We start from the raw sequence: 21,690 nt of genomic DNA on the forward strand, positions 1-21,690 counted from the left end.
GAGCTTCACACATCTGTTGAATCCTTCTCTTTGATGGTTACAACCGGACGTAACCGTCAACATCATAACAGGGTCAGCTTATATATATATATATATATATATATATATATATATATATATATATATATATATATATATATGCCCTTTATTATTCTGTATGCAGAGAGATGATTAAGACTACTCCAAATAGTGAAACTGCTCCAGTTACAGTGTCTGCCTCACATGTGGAAGATCACAGGTTCGGACCACAACCAAGTCATACCAAAGTCATACCAAAGACTTATAAAAATGGTACTAGCAACTGTTTCGCTTGGCATTTAGCGTGAAGAGGTTAGTGTTAGGACTGGTCAGCCTTGTGTTAGGATAATGTGACTGGTTGGGGCATGATGTCCCTCCCAGTCACATTATCCAGACTGCTCAGTGGCCTAGTGGTTACAGCATCCACCTCAGATGTAGGTCGTGGAATTGATCCCCCGCCGAGTCATACCAATGACTTACAAAAATGGTACCAACAGCTGCCTCGCTTGGCACTCAGCATTCAGAGGTTAGTGCTAGGACTGGTTGGCCTGGTGTCAGGACAATGTGACTGGGTGGGATATCATGCTACATGTCTGCGGCATGATGCCCCAGTGCTAGACATCACTATAAATTGCCACACTGCAGACACCATAGCGATATGACTGACAAATTGTTAAAGCTATGTTAAAAATCCAAATCACACACACATTATCCGGACACAAGGCTAATGCTACATGTCTGTGGCATGATGCCCCAGTGCTAGCCATCACTATAAACTGCCACACTGCAGACATTGTAGCAATATGACAGGAAGATTGTTAAAGATATGTTAAAATTCCAATTCACACACACAAAGACACACAAACATACACCAAATTGTGAAGAGATTGAAGCAGGTGATAGCTGACAGTTCTGTCAGGCAAATCTAGATAAACTATAAACCTTATATTTTATAATTACTCTTTGATGTGACTTAACCAAAAGCAGCGCCTTTTGTAACATTCTGCCATTAATTCCCATTCAGCTGATTTCTGCCCTCAATGTCTATGGTGACTAAATTATTTTGTCTGGCCACATAAAATTTAAAATGGCCACTGCAATTTTCATTTATATCACCTGATAAGTACTCTGAAGCACTGATAATTGTGATTTAATTTTTTTTTAAAACTGTAATTCAATTGATTAAATTTGAAAGTAACTAACACCAGGTTTAGTAAAGTGATATGTGCTTATGTATTATTTTAACCCTGTCTCCACTACACCACAGGGGCCCCGAGTGGCCGAGTGGTCTAAAGTGCTCATCGTTTCGGATCACTGCCATCTCACCTCTGTCTGCGTGGGTTCGAGTCCAAGGCTAGGCTAGCGTGGGTACATGGGAAAGCCTGCCAGTAGCTTCTTGTGGGTCGGTGGTTCATCCCTGGGTTTTCCAGGGTTCTTCCTCCACCAGTTATACTGGCCGCCATGTATAGCCTATCTTGTACTGAAAAATGGCATTAAACCCTAGAACAACAACAACAACAACACTACACCACCCTCACCAAGTGCAAAGTTACACTCTAATCCACAATAAGAGTTAATCCTATCTAATTTATGTATTCAACAATATCCCTAAAGGACTCCCATCTGGTAGTAACTCCATCACATCATATATAAAAGTAAAACAGCCCACAACAAAATTGTAGCCTGGGTCTGAATCAATCTTTAACACTGTAGTTAGGTGTAAATGAGTAGCATGAGTGTAAAATGGATGATACAGTCTATGCATGCTGTAATTGTGCATATCAATCCATACACATTAATACCACTAATTTATACATTTTCACGGAGTGCTTTTACTGTAAAACCTGTCTTGAAAAGACCACTGCTATGTGAGATAACCTGTCCTACAAGACCATATTCTCAATGCACATACCTGTCATAAAAGACCACTTATCTTCAAAGAACATGATTTTTGTTAAAAAGGGTGGTTATGTCTGAGTGATCTTTACACAAACACCATTCATATTAATTAGCAAGTACCATATGGGTGCATTGTACATGTACACAATATATGCTGAAATTTATCAGTTAGGACTGAAACCAGCGGCAGTCTCAATGGATACAACCAATGAAAAGCAGACAGAACTGGTTTAGGCAATATCTTTTAATCAGAACAAATTTCACTGGCTGGATGAAAGGCTTCCCCATGCAATCTGTTGTTCTGAACCAGTCTCTGGACTCTGTGAAATCATTGTGTGACTGGTGCTCTGTGAAATCATTGTGTGACTGGTGATGCACCGTATGGAATCTTTTCTTAAAAAGACTTGGGCTGAATGGTGAAAAGCTGAACGAAAAGTCAGCAAAATGGGCTAAATCAAAACTGGACTGTAACTGAGAATTTGATAAAAGAAAGAAATAGGAAGTTCAAAGATTCTGTGCTGCATGAATTTCTTGTAATATACTTAACAAATACCCCTCAACTGCAGACAAAACCTGTGGATTGTTTGCATGACAGGACTCTCATATGGAAAGATGCACTGTTAACACACCAAAGAAATGTTGTTGTTGTTGTTGTGGGGTTTAACGCCATTTTTCAGCACACGATAGGCCATATATGGCGGCCAGTATTAATGGTGGAGGAAGAACCCGGGAAAACCCCGGAAAGAACCACCGACCCACGAGAAGCTACTGGCATACTTTCTCACATATCTACATTGGCTGAATCTGAGACTCGAACCGGCGCAGACAGAGGTGAGATGGCAGTGATCCGTAACGGCGAACGCTTTAGACCACTCGGCCACTCGGGGCCCCCCCAAAGAAATGTAAAAGCACAATAAATGTTTTTTAAAGTTGGATAATGAAAAGATAAAATCTGAGAAAAATAAGCAGGTGATTTAGGCAGAGTGTGCAATAAATACAATATGAGCCAAATTGAGTGTTACGGGAACCTGTTTAGCACAACATATTCCAAGGCAAAGAAAATCCTTTTCAGACCATAAATTTGCTTGAGAGGTTCAAATCAAAAATGAAGTTGAATTAAGAATTGATTACATCAACAGAACTGTATGCATATATTTCATCAACAATATATCTGATGTCCTACTGAAAAATATCAAGAATAAAACATCCCGAGCTAAATTTGTATTCATCCTTTCAGATTCTAGTACTGATACAGCAGTTAAAGACAAGAATGCATTCGTGCTAAATTTGTTGTCTCTGACCATAAACATCCAAAATAAGACAAGCTGAAATATCCAGTATACTTTACAAATTACAGATCCATACTGCATGCATTTATATTGTTCACCTTAATAAAAGTAAACATTTTAACAGCCCTGTCTTCCACTATTCTTTTTAACTTTAATTTACATGTACTTGTCCATGAACAACTTGATCCTGACAAAAAACTGCACCCTGCCAATGGATAAGAATTAACCAAACTTCATACATAGGTTATGCATGTGGTAACCTACTCTTCAGAGTTGGTATATTAATGATATATACCATATTTACCAAATATATTGGGACACCATTTTTGCTGGGACACCACAAATGAATTTTTAAAGTAATTGTTTTGCACACTGTATGTTCTGGGACACCATTGCTTGTGTTTTAAGTTATGGAACACCTTTAAATCATTCAAAAGTTACTTGTCATGCATCCCATTGCTCAAACTTCAACAGACAGTTACCACCATGCACCTCACAGCTCATACTTTTACAGACAGTTACCACCATGCACCTCACAGCTCATACTTTTACAGATAGTTACCACCATGCATCCCCCATGCATCCCATTGCTCACACTTCTACAGATAGTTACCACCATGCACCTCACAGCTCGTACTTTTACAGATACAGTAGTCCCCCTCTTGAACGGCCCCCCTGACCAGCAGCCACCCGCTCCTTACGGCCAGAATCCGTTGGCACCGACGAGTTTGTGTTCAAAACTACCCCTCGCAAAAGGCCACCCGGCTAACGCAACCAGCAGCCAGCATATTAGTGCAATAATATAAAATTTACCCCTCACAAGCGGCTGCATTTTATTTGAATATGTATCCAGAACCAGTATTTTATTCATAACGTGTGTTAAGTAATCCGATTTCTGTTTTCCCGATGTCAGGTTTTCGTTACTGAAAGAAGTGTTGAGTAAAGTACATTTACCACTAAGGTTAATATTATATCATTTACGCCTCACGAAAAGTCAAATTTATTCCATAAAAACCGAGAAAGACTCAAATTTTAATCCATACAAAAGGGTACGTGCATGTAATCCAATTAGCCTTACTGCTGTGTTATCATAAGATGTCCAGTTTAGTCACTGATAATTGTTAAAATTACAATTATTGAACAGTAGTAACAGCTGAGAAGTGGCAGTATCAATGCACAATACCCAAGTCAACAGGAAAATGGTTTGGTAGCCTTTATGGCTTCCCTCAGTAAGATGTTGAGCTTGTTCACTTTGATAATCAGTGGCTGTTACTACTGACAATAATTGTCAAAATAACTAATCCTAACGGCCGCGATGTCAAATCTGCATGATGTTAATGGTACATATCGAAGCTGTTTTGGCTTCTCTCACTTAGTGTAAAGAAATGTATAAAAACAATAGGGTACCAGACTGTGACTAACGAATCACGTGACAAGATCACTTCCTTTAAAAAAACATGGCAATTTGTTTAGATGCATACAAACTTGTTTTATCAGTATTGTAGTTGGCAACATGAATAACTTACTGCAAAAAGATCAACATGTCATCGAGGAAAATAAAAATTCTCAGTTTAGAGGAGAAAGTGAAAGTAATTCAACTGACCGGGGGGGGGGGGGGGTCGTCGAGGATCCTTGCAGAAAACTAATGTCGGGAAGACTCGGATAAACAATATCGTGAAAGATAATGAAACAATTCTGCAGAAGTGGGAAGGTGAAATGGACGGAGAAAGGAAGATTGTTTGAGCCAGGAGACGTTTGTATCCTGATTTGAATGACAAGAAAAAGCAACAATTTTGTCAGTTGAACTGGGATATGACGACTTTACCACAAGTAATGGATGGTTGCACAGATTTCAAGTGCGACACAATATTAAGTGTTCTGTCCTTAGTGGAGAATCAGCTGATGTTAATAATGAAGTTGTCGAAGACTGGAACAAAAGACTAAACGATATATGCAGGGGATATGACAGCAAGGATATTTTTAATGTGACGAGACTGGTTTGTTTTTTAGATTGTTAGCAACAAAGTGACAGATGATGTGGACTGTAACATAATTATAAAGACAGTTTTAAAACTATATCAATGGTTATTCATAGCATTCTTTTGAAAATGATGACACAGTTTGTTTTACATTTATTTCACATCATGCATGTGATTTTTTAATGAAAATATTAAATATTTAAAATTAAATGCACTTGTGACTTTCTTCATATGTATTTACTATTCACATTTGTCATCCCCCTCTAGAAACGCCACCCGCATTATAAGGCCACTTCCCTGTTGCATTAGGGGTGGCCTTATAAGAGGGGGACTACTGTAGTTACCGCCTCGCACCTCACAGCTCATACTTTTACAGACAGATACCATCATGCACTTCACAACTCATACTTTTACAGACAGTTACCATCATGCACCTCACAGCTCACTTTTAAAGACAGATACCATCATGCACCTCACAGCTCATACTTTTACAGACAGATACCATCATGCACCTCACAGCTCATACTTTTACAGACAGTTACCATCATGCACCTCACAGCTCATACTTTTAAAGACAGATACCATCATGCACCTCACAGCTCATACTTTTACAGACAGATACCATCATGCACCTCACAGCTCATACTTTTACAGACAGATACCATCATGCACCTCACAGCTCATACTTTACAGATAATTACCACCATGCACCTCACAGCTCATACTTTTACAGACAGATACCATCATGCACCTCACAGCTCATACTTTACAGATAATTACCACCATGCACCTCACAGCTCATACTTTTACAGACAGATACCATCATGCACCTCACAGCTCATACTTTACAGATAATTACCACCATGCACCTCACAGCTCATACTTTTACAGACAGATACCATCATGCACCTCACAGCTCATACTTTACAGATAATTACCACCATGCACCTCACAACTCATACTTTTACAGACAGTTACCATCATGCACCTCACAGCTCATACTTTACAGACAGTTACCATCATGCACGTCACAGCTCATACTTTTACAGATAATTACCACCATGCATATCACAGATCATACATTTACAGAGAGTTACCACCATGCATCTCACAGCTCATACTTTTACAGACAGTTACCACCATGCATCTCACAGCTCATACTTTTACAGAGAGTTACCACCATGCATCTCACAGCTATTACTTTTACAGGTGTCCTTGGGTCCCTAAAAGGCAATGAGGATTTACAAAAATTACAATTACAGTTACAATTTCATATTGTTTTTCTTGTGTTGCCCATCATTAAGCATGCATTTGTGACTGGAGCATACTGGATGCATGGGGTTTAGGTTATGAAAATATGCAACTAAGGGAATCCAATAATTATAGGTTACTGCATTTGTATGGGAAAATATGAACAAGTTTTGGGATGGAATACTGCACAAACTTGTGAGTGCAGTATATCCTTCCGACAAAACGAGTTCGTATTTTCCCATACAAATACAGTAACCTTTCTATTATATGCTCATTTTTTTATTCTACCTAAGGTTTAACAAAATACACTACAAGAAACATTGTAAACGAATGAATTCGGTATTCCAAACTAAATACACAAGCACAGATTTGTCATTACACAATGACATCATTATTAATGCGCACATAACTCCACCCAGATAAATTTGAACTTAGTCGAGCGCTCGACATAACTTTCAAAAGAAAATGGTGTGTCTAGTTAAAACTGAAATTTTTAGTCATATTGTGAATGAATGTGCATTGCAACAACTGTTCCATGTGATCTGGAATGAATATATTTTGGTATTTTGTTTCGATTCAACTAAAGTTTGTGATTTTGGACTGGATTCATCTGTGCAAATTATACATGAAATACATCAGATTGAAGTGGCATGGGAGAAGCGTGTTTACGTCTGCAAATGTGTTTCTGTTTCTGTCACCGAATGTTTGAAATCATAATATGGGAAAAATATGAAGTCTTTCAACTGCAATTATCAAAAAGACACTATGGAATTTAATGCTTATTTCATTTTGAGTGCAGTAAGGAGGATGCAATGCACTTATCATCGAAATTACAGCACAATTTCGAAAAGTGTAATCCAGATTGGAAACCGATGACATGGCTGATGTAAGTCGGATTTGCAGAATTAAGAAAATACATTTTGAAGAAATTCAGGATGTAAAACTGTAAGTATATTTTATTTTGCCGATCTTATCACCAGCTAAAGAAGACAGTATATGCATTGTCACTTGTATGTTATTTGTAAGGACCTTATCTTCCGTCTTTTATATAATATAGCCAGCCAAAATCAGTAACATTGTATCAACGCTGAATGTGCCAAAACAGGTGTTTTGCAGTCCATGAAACATGTTTTAGTTCATTCATAAACAAATTTAAACAACCACAACATAAAGAGCCTCTTACGCGAGTGTACATCATTTGTGTACAAATCAAAAGTGCTGGCATCTGCGTCATTGTTTGTTTACAACAGAAAGTAGTTCCTTTATGCACGTGAATGCTATATGTGTATTGTCGCACGCATTCAGTATCGGGGAATACTGAACTATTCTGACAATGTAAAGTTAATGGGGAAAAAAATGAGCATATAATAAAGGCTGTAACTCCATTAAATTTGCTAGAAAATTAAGGAAATTGAATGAGACAAAAGTCTTGTTGATGTATCACCATATACTAAATATGACTTGAATCAACAGAGCCTTATTCATGAGAATCATCTGATAAGACAGGGCAGGGGACAGACACAGGTAACAATATATCTACAGATATGGCAGGGCTTAAGCAAAATCTCTGAGCTACTTGCTGTAAAACATGCAATGTGGTTCTTACCTCAACACCTTCTCACGATCAAATAGTTCTTGTTCATGTATTTTCTTTGACCTTTGTAGGTCAGAGTCACTCATGCTCTTCGTTCCGTTATGCCTGTGGGAAATAGCCTGCTGCAGTGCAAAACAAACAGGAGCTGTCAAAATGAGACACTTACATCTGAAAAATAAACAAATTGTTCAATAATGAATCAAATAAATTGATACATAAATAACAATCTGAGATTGGAGTAATTTTATCTCTGTTGCAAAACATGCCATGACATGTGATATGACATTCAAATAAATATTCAGTGATTAGTTTGAGCAATACATTTGGTGATAAGATAACTATATGTAAGGTCCCAACATACCAAAATCACATAAAAATCTATCAGCTGATTTTCATTTCTTGTACTACTCTTACTTAGTTTGAATATATATCCCTAATTTATGATCATTACATAGATGAGAGAATGTATCCCCATCACCTACTGTACACAAAACTATTGAAAGGATCCCCATCACCTACTGTAATAAAACAAATCAAAGTATCCTCATCACCTACTGTACATAAAACAACTCAAAGTACCCCCCATTACCTACTGTACACAACACCACCGAAAGTATCTCCATCACCTACTGTACAAAAAATACTGAAAGTATCCCCATCACCTACTGTACACAAAACAACTCAAAGTATCCCCACCACCTACTGTACACAAAACAACTCAAAGTATCCCCATCACCTACAGTACACAAAACTACTGAAAGTATCCCCATCACCTACAATATGCAAAACATAATGTTTCCCCATCACTTACTGTACACAAAACTAATGAAAGTATCCCTATCACCTATTGTACACAAAGTTATTGAAAGTATCCCCAGTACCTACTGTACACAAAACCAATGCACGTGTCCCCATCACCTACTGCACAAAAAATCGATTTTAGGTATCACGGTACCAATTGTTTTTCCATATACCTCAATGCTAATGTTTTGTGAAATAAATATACTTTCTGTCCTACTTTGGCATGCATGTCACACGCTGTCATATAGAACAATGCTAGATTGTCAATTTGACAATGACATAACCAGGTACTCCATTGCATTTAAGAGAGATAACTCTACTGGAACTAGACAGGGGTAAGAGTTATCTAGTCACAACAAGCACATTTTCAGTCATGTGTACCATATTTTAAAAAAATCATAAAAAATACAAAATATGATCTAGATAGAAATTAACACAAACTCACATGTTGCCAAGAGGCTCAACTTTTTTTTAAGCCAAACAGAAAGTACAAGTCTTACATAATGCACCAATCACAGCTAGTTTTGTTCTTTAATTCTGAATACAATGTTCCATACACCTTAAGCTCCGCCCACCTGGACTTGCGCAATTGGTACCGTTATACCTATAGCAAACCTTAATTTTTCCAATAATCTGTGAAATAGTTCGGGACTGTATAAGTAACAAATATACTTAGTCTCACTTGTGAAAAACAATTTGATGAGGTACTAACCTATGTCTTATATGAATGTGTATAGAAATGTCATTGAGCTGTTTGAACTATTGTTTTCATACTTTTGCTTCACCATCAAAATCATCTTTTGAAATAAAATGAATTCTTTCAACTATGAGTTGTATCTTGTTCATATCAGCAATTATTGAACTTCACATAGGTGATATGGGATAAATCACATTATATCATATTATGTAATAACTAGGTCAAAGGTCAATGTACCAAATAGTATGCACCTGTCCTACTTCAAAATGTACAATTCACCTAAAAGAAAGGAATTTATATTTGTTTGGTAGGTGCAGAACTTAACATCAGAGACAGGTGGACATGACCCAATCTTATTATAAAGTATAAGCTTTGACCACTTTACACTATCTACAGATACAAGAGGCCACTAACCACCAGTCCTCACACAAAGGTCCACCTACCCATCCTCTTTGTAACACAAATAGTAAGTTTTCCTCCTTTGTAATGTGAATAAAATTGTTTCAGTAAGCCAGTCAGTCACCAAATATAGTAAATCGCAGCTTCTAAGTGGTTATGTTTGGATTGGGAGGTGAAATTAGGGGAATAAAATACAGAAAAATGCCAAATATAAACACTAAGTATACCACATCAAATGGAGTTAAAAACAGGAGGAAAGTGTTTATCTAAAAGGGAGAGGTAGCTTATGATAAAGGAATTAAAGGTGGCAAAATCAGCAATGCGAAAAATGAGAAGTGAAAGTTTGATGACCTTACCTTGGACAAATATATGGGGCAGGGCCCAACAGGTCCAAGGACAGCCCAAAGGCAACTGTGCTATAACATCCCTTACAGGACCCAAATTTCAAGTGAAGTTGTGTTCATTTCCATCTAATATAAAAGGGTGAATAATTTAGATAATATAGATACATATAAAGTATATTTCTTCTACATAAGAATTTAATAATAATTGGCATAAGATAGAGAGAAACTTATCTCAGAGCCAAGCAGAACATACCTTATCAGTTTTTAAACTTGTAAACTTTACTGTGAGAAATTACCAAATTGCTTCTACTTACATTTGCATCAAGATTGAGGGCTAATATAATACTTCACAAATCTTCTCTTTATTTTCATAATCAGTCACTGAAAATGTGAGATTTTATTTCCTTGAAATGTTATGACTGGTGTAAGGGAGATAACTGAATGATATACATAAGGTGTGGTAACCTTGAATACATTATCCATGTAATATAGATGAGTTCATCAACAACCTGTATTAACTTCATTGCAATTAAATTATCTCAAAATACATTACTGACAAAGTGAGAACCTAACATTTAGACTCCTATGTTTAGTGGAGACCTCAAGAGTCATGTAATTTTAATTTCTAAGATGACGCAGCTCTTTCATATCACATAGTTCATATTTTCTACAATGCCGGCATGTAGAGTGCAGCCTTCCATAACCATGCAGATATCATCTCATGCCAATTTGGATTCTTGCGATGGGATGCAAAGTTTCAAGAACAGTGTGGATTTGAATGGAATGAATACGCACTGTGTGACTAAAATGGTTATCATTCTGTAATGTTGGACCAAACATGGAAATTCCACAGGAGCAGCTTGACAGAAAGAAATAGGATTAATTGAAAGTCAATAGTAGATTATAATTGGGCTTATACAAGTGCCAATGGGAAATGCTGACTTAAGGAAACTGTTCTTGTTTGTTGGTATTCACTGCTACTTCAACAAAAGGGAATGCAAGAGAACTGAACTAACTACATGAACAATTTCAAAGCAGGAGAGTGTAAAAAAAAAAGGGACAATTAGAGCAGGACAATTCAAATCAAAATGGGAAGGAATACCAAATCCTTAATAAATTACCTAAAAATTACTCATGCCAGAACATCCCACATGGTACAAGTGATCTATCTACAAGTGTACTTAGAATGTTCTCTATCCTGGTTTATGGCATGCCTTACAAGAACAAGATAGTTGTTTTTGTACACATGATTTTTCATCTTTTGCAGGTACAATAGCCAATATTTGGCCAAAATCAACTATATTATGTTTACATAACTTATTTTGTTGCATGCATTCCAATCTAGGAGGTAACAGCACATACATAAAGGCATCAGGTAACACAAGTCTATATCTATCATAGCTATAGTTATCAAAAGTCCCCATCCAAAGCCATCTTGTGCTATTTTCTAAAGATTTCATACATTTTATTCTTAAAGAACTTTCAATATTTGACCAAAAGTGTTCAGCATACATTTGTTTTCCTACATCAAACTAGTATAGTTCATAAATGCCGCCCACATGTATGCGTTTCTATGGAAACACTGTGAGGCTATTCTTTCCTTTAGGTATCACGGTACCAATTGTTTTTCCATATACCTCAATGCTAATGTTTTGTGAAATAAATATACTTTCTGTCCTACTTTGGCATGCATGTCACACGCTGTCATATAGAACAATGCTAGATTGTCAATTTGACAATGACATAACCAGGTACTCCATTGCATTTAAGAGAGATAACTCTACTGGAACTAGACAGGGGTAAGAGTTATCTAGTCACAACAAGCACATTTTCAGTCATGTGTACCATATTTTAAAAAAATCATAAAAAATACAAAATATGATCTAGATAGAAATTAACACAAACTCACATGTTGCCAAGAGGCTCAACTTTTTTTTAAGCCAAACAGAAAGTACAAGTCTTACATAATGCACCAATCACAGCTAGTTTTGTTCTTTAATTCTGAATACAATGTTCCATACACCTTAAGCTCCGCCCACCTGGACTTGCGCAATTGGTACCGTTATACCTTAAGCATCCCCAACACTTACTGTATACAAAACCAATGAAAGTTTCCCTATCATCTACTGCAAAAAAAAACAAATTATCCCCATCACCTACTGTACACAAAACTACTGAAAGTATGCCTATCACCTACTGTATACAAGACTACTGAAAGCACCCCATTACTGACTGTACACAAAACAAATGAAAGAGTATTTTAAACACTATCATTTTTTGTACACCTTGAAAATCTTATCAAATAGAAAAGTGCTGGTGAGTACATTTTTCTGGAGCAGAAATCAATTACAAATGTTCTTATTAAAATATCTGTTGATTGTAACTGGACAGGATCCGGATTGCCATGGATGTTTCTACATTTATCAAATCAATCATTTTTTTCTTTATCTACTTAAATTCTTAATAACCCCCATTCCACAACCAAGTGGCAAACTGAAACCACTGGGAACTCAGCCATAAATGGAGGTGGTGTCTTACTAAAAATTTAGAATCTGTCATTTTCCATATTACCCTCACACTTAGTAATGACAAAACAACATTACTGTTGAAGACTGGATAAAAAGCAAAATAAGAACAGTTATCTCAAGGTTACTTCTTAAATTAAATGCAGTACCATCAAAATAAATGATCATAAGTATTCGTTTACAATGAAATTCATAGAAATAAATAATAATAACAACAACCTTATTTAAAAGAAGGAATTAATTCTCCTTGCTGCCCTCCATTACTTGTATATTTACAGATGTAGTACCAAGTTCATCGACTTTGAAGAAAGACACATTCAACTTGTAACTCTTTCTAGATGGGGATAAAAGTTAATACTGAAAAATAAGCTTTTAACAAGAAACTAAATTTATATAACAGAAAACGGAATAAAAGCACTGAGGAAACATAGAGGAAGTTTGAGAATCTATATTTTAATTAATATATGTATATCAGTCAATGCAGATGTAAAGTCAAAATGGGGCCCCAAGTAGGCAAGTGGTCTAAGGAGCTCGCCATTACTGATATTCTCCCTCTCTGTCTGAGTGGGTTCAAGTCTCAGCTCAGCCAATGTGGGCATGTGAAAAAGCATGCAGTAGCTTCCCATGGGTTGTTTGTTCTTCCTGGTTTCCTGGATTCTCCCTCCACCAAAATACTGACCACCATGTCTAAGCCTATTATGTTCTGTAAATGTATTAAACCTATAAGACAAAGTCAAAGTCACCCACCCAAAAGATCTGCAACCATTATGGCCTGAATAATTCACATATATCTCAACCTCCCGAGAAAAAACCCAGTATGCCAGACACACAAAAAAAACTCGCACCAAAAGCAAAGACCTCATGTTTTTACTAGATCACATACAAACATAACTATATATAGGTATAATTACTAGGCCATCATGCGAATGTGTCTTCTATACACGAGCGCATATAACACCAATTGAGTAGCATCACTGGTGATATGTGCTTAGTCGTGTGTGCAGGCAATGTGATGGGTGCCGTTTAGCCGTGGATCTGGGTTAGAATCTCCATAGAGTACGAATTAAAATTCTCTAACCTGTATGATAGCATCATTTGTATTAAAATATTAATCCTGCCTACTATTATCAAGCATTCTTCTATAGAATCCAGGGATAGCACTTTCCGTTCTGTCTGGTGTATATTTATAATTCTCTACAACTAATTCTATATACCTTGAATTTTTTTTTGAAGGACTCTGGAATGACTGTAGATACATGAGAATTAATTACTAGGTCATCATGCCAGTGTGTCTGAGTAACATCATTTTTGGTGATGTGTGCTTAGTCATGAGGGAATATGGGCTCGAGTGTGCAGGCAAGGCGATGGTGCCATTTACCCGCATACCTGGGTTTGAATCTCCATATAGTATGAATTACAAATTATCTAACCTGCATGATATTATTATTTGTATTAAAATATTAATTCTGCCTACTATTATCAAGCATTCTTCTACAGGAATCCAGGGATAGCACTTTCCGTTCTGTCTGGCGTATATTTATAATTCTCTCTCTCTCTCTCTCTCTCTATATATATATACACACTGTATATAAAATTAATTAGATGAAAAATTATTAATTAAATAATTAGTTGTACATGTAGACTCTAATCTAGTTGGATTAGTTGCCAACCCAACATTCTTTTGTGATATTCACACCAGTCTGGACATTTCTTGTTATATTATCAGTAGGTTGTAGCTAAGATCTAGGTATATTTATTATACCCTTCTGAACCACCGTTGAGATAATTACTAATTTACCATGTTAATAGTGTCATCTCTTTTTAAAATGGCCATTTCAGCCAGTGCTTTTCTGAATGGATAATAAACTCAAATACTTGATGGAGCTAGCAATGTATCTGTATAATACTGGACGAATAAATAAGAATAAAGAAACAATAAACATATTGTCAGGTGAGTATTGTTTAATCAATTATATAAATCCATGTCATAAACACCATGCTAAATGGGGCCCCAAGTGGCCGAGTGGTCTAAAGCACTCTCCATTACGGATCACTGCCATCTCACCTCTGTCTGCGTGGGTTCTAGGATTCGGCCAATGTGGGTATGTGAGAAAGCTTGCCAGTAGCTTCTCGTGGGTCGGTGGTTCTTCCCGGGTTCTTCCTCCACCATTAATACTGGCCGCCATACATAGCCTACCGTGTGCTGAAAAATGGCATTAAACCCTACAACAACAACAACAACCATGCTAAACAAGTCAACCATATTAATTCTATGAAGTTCCAAATTATGAAATAGTTTCCTGTTCTTTAAGAAATCTTAAATCTTGGAACATATGTAACGTGAATTTTTTAAAACCTGTTCATTTCATATTGTAGTCCACAGAATTTCTGCCAGCAGTAACATGGCATGTTACACGTGTTGAGGACAGATGTGTGGACACAATGTCGAATAAGCCATTTGATTTCAAAGGTGAGGGCAGTTATAAATAAGAAATTCTGTACATAAAGATCAATTTAAAGACAGCATCTATATTTGCTGGTGTAAACACTGTATCAAAAGAAAAAACAAAGATACTCGTCTAGGTATTTACCACACAGGAACATGCATGAGTCTGACATATTTTGAATAAAATACGATGCAAATTTTGGACATGAAATAACAGTATCTGTACTATTAATGATAGGGTTTTGCTTGCACTCCTAGGTGTATATTTATAGTAATAATAGGGTTATTTCATGTTTTCACAAATTTTCATCATCTTTTAATGATACAATGCAACAAGAAAAAAAGTGCAAATTACGGAATTCCTGAACATATTGTCAGGTATCAGTTGACCTATATTGTGTTAAATCAGCTGTTCACGTATCCTGGTGTACATTTGTTTTTGGACCTCATCTTTTGTGAAGTTTCAAAACTAAAAACAAAAACAAAAACCAGCTGACCCAGTTTATTAAATATTTGGACCTATTAGCAAGTACAGTAAAGTAATCAAGGTACATCTATCACTTGCAGTTTTCTACAACAAGTACCACCATACATGTATATACTTGCTTATAAGTAAAGTTCAAATGCAAACAACACAGACCCTGATATACCCAAGCACAATATTTGTTCTACCTTTACCTCACACTGTACAGAACCAGATCTGCCAGCACATTATATAATGGTAGATCTGGATATGTGCAGTTTTCAGCTGACCTCAACTTAAAAGCAAGTATATATGGTAGTTTTCATTCATCTCGTTGCAGTCTTATCCACTCAATACAAAGTAATGACCAAAACAGAAACATAAATCTAAGCATCAACTTGATTTAATGCGACAAGACTGCATTTGTAGTAACTTACAATTCTGCATTTGTAGTGTTTCAATACAATTAGATCGCCATCCAAGGCAAATTCAGTCACTGTTACTTTCCGGGAAATATCATTTAAACTGATATTGGATACCATACTGATCCTATTATCTGACAGGGTCTATTCAAGAAATGAAAATTTCGAACAAAATGTATGCCATCCATCCATAAATCAAGGAAATTTGTCAAATAGACTGGAGACTGAACTGCGTGAACTAAAAAAGACAGGACTTGCAAAATACCATTCACAAATAATGCACATTTGGCCAATTTGTTTAGCATTGGTGTTGTGAAATTATTATGAATCCAACAAATGTATGTCCTAGAATAGACAGACGATACTCCAAAGGCCTGGATATTAATTACAGTGGTGCTCCTTCTTTGCAATGTTGCCATCTTGGTTTCATTCCAACATCCTGGAATGCGCAAAGTTAAGTTTCAACAAACAAGGTTCAGTGATTTAATCCAGGTTCTTCAGAGATTATCAGAAAAAGTTTTGCTATTTTGAGTACTGTACCATCTCTAACTTTTTGCACTTTTTACCAACTATTTCTTCACATTTACAAATAATCAGAGGTCAAACAAATGTTCCTAGAATAGGACTGATTGATACTTATCTGTCTGCAAGGAACTTTCTGGAACTCAAGACAATACCATCTTTGCTGTTCTTGAGCAATATCAATTTTCAAATTAGCTGCAGTGATGGCTATAATGCATGCCAGAACAGACCATTTTCATTCACGACAAAACAGACATTGTTTGAGTACTTTCCATGAAAACATTGATTGACAATGTAGCCATTAAATTAGGAAAAGTTGCGATTACAAGATTTTCAATATGACCATCATCACAGCCATAATGGACACAAGATTGGTACCATTTGCATTAGGACAAAATAAATATGATAAGAAGCATACTGGTGAAAGCCCCATATTGATATGACTATACATTCAGGAGGAATAACTATAACAAGATTTTCAAGCTAGCCATTGTGGCAGCCATTTTGGATCTTCAGACAGCACAATTTTCATTTAGGACCAACTAGTCATTGGTTTGGTTTAGTTTTTGTGGGTTTAATGCCTTTTTTCAGCACATGGTATGTTATACTTGGCAGCCAATATAATGATGGTGAAAGAACCTTAGAATACCCTGTAAGAACCACTGATCCATGGGAAGCAAAAAGCAAGCTTTCTCACATATCCACACTGGCCAAGCCTGAGACTTGAACCCATGCAGACAGAGATAGCAGTGGTCAGTAAAAGTGAGAACCTGATACCACTCAGCCTCTCTAGGCCCCAAACTACATGAACCATGGGATGGCAGCCATATTTAAGGTCAGATCAGCCCCCTTTGCATTTAGGACCAAACAGATATCATAGTCTTATGGTGAAACCAAATGTCTATATAATTTTCCACTTAGGACAAGTACTGATTTTCGATGTTGCTGCCATGGTGGCCTTATTGGCTATCCAGATAGTAACACTTTCATTTAGAACCAACCATACATCATAAGTAGTTTTAAGGTGAAAACCCAATGACATGACTTCCATTCAAGATCAGCAAAAACAAGATTTTCTATATGTCTGCTGTGGTGGCCAGTTGGATGTCAGAATGGTACCATTTTTTAAGTAGGACCAACTAGACATTACATAAAGTCTTTTAGTGAAAACCCTATTTTGATAAGACCATCAATTCTTCTCGAGAAGCACTAAGATTTTCAATATGGATGCTGTGTTGGCCATATTGAATGCATAAACAGCATCATTCTAATTAAGGACAAACAAGTAGTCATAAAAGGTCCTCTGGCAAAAAGCCTATGTTCATATGGCTTCTCATTCTGAAGGAGAAGCCATAAGATTTTCAAGATGGCTGCCATTGGTGGCCATACTAGACAAAAAAATTGGTTACATTTTCATTTAGGACTGACCAGACATGATAAGAAATCTTTCAGAAAAATCCCATTCTATCCAGGAGGAACAGCATTGACAAGATTACTGGCTATCTAAGTTGCATTATTTTCATTTTGGACCAACTAAACCTTGGGATAAATGTGTATGTAATATATCATGCCATTCCTCCCTCCATGTAGTTTATGAGCAGTAATGATAACAAACTTGTGCTAACAGATGTTGCATGACTTACAACAGACAATGAAGAACAGAACAGACCATTCTTAAGTTTGTTTTGGTGTGTCACGTAGGTCTAATAAAAAGGGGGGGGGGGTAGTTTTCTTGTTCCACGAGGATTTTACTGAAATAAAGTTATGGGTATCAAATATGATGTACAATTCTGGCTCAGTCATTTTTTAATGCAATTTTTGTTTGAAATTAGCACAGATCCTACTATCAAGCACTCTGGTCAGACACCTTTTGTGTAGGTATGCTATCTTTTAACTTTTGCCAAGTTCTGCTGAATGCTATATGAGGAAAAAACTTTTTTCATTTTAGTAATGGTGACCATGTTTGATGCTATGATCTCAAGACTCAAGATATAGCATAAAATGCTAGTGAATTTTTCTGGAGATGTTTATTTCTTATATATTAATCCTCATGGTGCACCCCTTTATGATCATTGGCATTTGACAATGAACTGTATTGTTGTCTGCCCTAGCAAGGGAAATAACTCTTGTAAATAAAATTCTTTTTGTGAATTGGGAAACAAATTAAAAGTTAGACAAGAAATCTATTAAAAATTGAGAGTTCTTATTTTTTTAAATTATATGAGAGAAAGGTCCCTAGACTACAGCCTGATAAGAATCTCCAGGAATCCAAGTTAGGTTTGTTTCTTCTTTTTATCAAATTTTGACATCTGAAAGTCCTTCATGCCAGGATGCCATCTGCTAAGCTTGGTTGAAACTGGATAAATGATATTTGTGAGGAAGTTGAAAATTGCAACCATTGACAAACACATAAAGGACAATGTACTCATGCCATAATCTCACCTGGCCTTATGTATGAACCCTTTGATATAAAAAACATAGTACTCAACATTTCAAGTAACAAATTTTAGTGCAAACATGAAAATGTGGTCAACGTAGTCCTTGAATGAACATAAATAGTTTAGAGCAATATTTGAAGCTTGGTGAAGATTCATGACAGAGGGGACAGAGAGAGAGATAAAAATAAATGAAAACATTTGCAATCAGAAGAGATGTGTTTGTGGCACATCAGCACAAAAGTGGCTATGTGAAGACTGAATGAAAATCCTATTCTTAATTATTAATCCATACACTTATATATAGTGGTTACCAGTGTACATGTATGTTGATGTATACAAGATGGGAGTCATTTATTTGTGTGGAATAATCTTTGCAGATGAGCTTGGCACTTTAATATCAGCATGCATTGTTATGTCATGCCTGGGATGAATTAGATGTAACAGATCTTAATTCCTCTCATCACTTTACAATGTATTTCTACAATACACTCATTCTGCTCCAACTAGGGGGCCCAAGTGGCTGAGTGGTCTAAAGCGCTCTCCATTACAGATCACTGCCATCTCACCTCTGTCTGCATCAGTTCGAGTCTCGAATTCAGCCAATGTGGGTATGTGAGAAAGCTTGCCAGTAGCTTCTCGTGGGTTGGTGGTTCTTTCCGCTGTTTTCCCGGGTTTTTCCTCCACCATTAATACTGGCCGCCATGTATAGCCTATCGTGTACTGAAAAATGGCATTAAACCCAACAATAACAAGAACTGCTCCAACTACAAAAAAACACAGGTACCCATTGCAAGCGTGATACTGAAAGGAGACCAAACCATGATGATGCTATGTTCAGAGTTAAAAATACATGTATAAAACCATTCAGTATGGCATATTAGATAAATATATAAGAGACACTGCCATTTACATAAATGTATAATTAGAGACATGAACCCTTTGAGAAATATACAAATATAGTCTGCCTCTGGTTCATTCGGTATCATACTCCAGATCAACTTTTTGGAAGTATTTACCTGGCTGTTAAAATCTACCTGAAGATAATTTAATCCCTTCAAACTGTATAAATTCCAAACCAAACCTTGTCCTGCCAATGCAAAAAAATTTAATTTGGAAAACATAAAAATCCTCAGAGGTGAGTGTAATGTTAAAGAGATGCTATTTGTAGTACATAAAGTAGCCTCCTGTCAAACATAAGGTGTGAGGTAATGACATATGTCTGGGCTGGTGAAAATAAAAATCACAACATCTATAGTGTTTATAACTCAAAAACAGATCAGCTCATGTCTCTAATTATATTTTGTTTTGTTTTTTTAAATGCAATGCCACTTTAGCAGCTGGCTTAACATCAAACTAGTACTTATGTTCCCTTTTACCTCAAAATAATATAATGGATATAATTATTTTTTTTCTCTCCCCACAAATCGGAGAATATTTGCTTTTAAAATTATGTTAGTGCTGGACATTTTCAAATATATATCCCAGGCTCTCTGCCTTAAAAATTAAATGGTCGGTCTCTCATTGATCCATCTTAGTGATAATCAAGAGTAACTTTGAAAGAGAAGATTGCTGATTAGCCACAATAATTTGAAGGCTCCTACAACATGATCCCAGTTCAATTGCAATGAATCAGCTGTTTTCTCAACATTATGTACTTTGTAAGTGGATTACAATGGAATGCACAGTGTGAAAGTTGGTGGGAATCAGAAGACAAGATAAAATATTTTCAAATGTAAGTCAGTAACATTTTCCTCGTGAAAAGTAATTGCATACTTACAGAAACATCTGCTGATGTATAACAAGATCCCCATTCCATAACCATATCTTGGTTTATAAGTCATAAGGACATGAAATCTGGCATTATCCAATATAGACCTTGGATATTCTCCTAGGGTAAAGGATTTGTCCCTGAATGAACATGGAAAATGTCAAGATCCCTACCCTATAATCATGTATTTATAATAATAATAATAATAATAATAATTATGACTTTCTTTAAAGAAGCTCATTTGGTCAACTGACCAATCTTCCATGAGTCATTCTACAATGACATTTGTACAAATATTAACATAATGCACAACTTTTACAAGATTTGGTGTCTTTAGACAACAAATGCTGTTAAAATATCGACAATTGATCTACTTCTACAATAAAATACAAAGCTTCAAGGATGAGTACATACATGATTCATACAAATAGTAGTAACGAACATGTGTAAAACATTATGGTTGAGTACACAATGTTGTAAAAAAGTAGTAGTACTGAATATAAAAAAATCATAAAAATTATAGTCTCTGTAGATGTTGACTAAAGCTTTTTAAAAGTTTTTCATGTGTCAGCTGACTTTATATAACGTGGCATGGAATTCCATGGTTTGGCTCCAGAAAAAGCAAAAGTCTTCATATAAAACTCTGAATTTGCTTAAGGTAAATGTAACTTGTTGTCTGAGATGGATCTTAGTTCATACATATGTACATTTTCAATAACTCTAAGCTTACATTTAGGATAATTACGAGCCAAACCATGTAAGCTTATAGACTAGTAAACCCTTCTGAAATTGAGTTCTCTGCTGAAACAGAAGCCACATTAAGGTTTTAAAAAGA

The 21,690-nt window shown here is 36.1% G+C and overlaps 1 protein-coding gene across 1 annotated transcript in view; it reads right to left on the reverse strand.

Annotated features, from left to right (window-relative positions):
* The window catches only part of LOC149775022 (uncharacterized), a 325,791-nt gene that overhangs the window by 238,197 nt on the left and 65,904 nt on the right, over nucleotides 1-21,690 (reverse strand). The window contains exon 3 of the mRNA XM_089944532.1: nucleotides 8,043-8,198. Within this exon, the coding sequence (XP_089800658.1) occupies nucleotides 8,043-8,116 (74 nt within the window). The 5' untranslated portion in view covers nucleotides 8,117-8,198. The remainder of the gene's footprint in view (nucleotides 1-8,042; nucleotides 8,199-21,690) is intronic.

Source organism: Sinohyriopsis cumingii, unplaced genomic scaffold, assembly GCF_028554795.1.
Source record: "Sinohyriopsis cumingii isolate HCF-2022 unplaced genomic scaffold, ASM2855479v2 utg000029l, whole genome shotgun sequence".
In the NCBI taxonomy this organism is placed as follows: Eukaryota; Metazoa; Mollusca; class Bivalvia; order Unionida; family Unionidae; genus Sinohyriopsis; species Sinohyriopsis cumingii.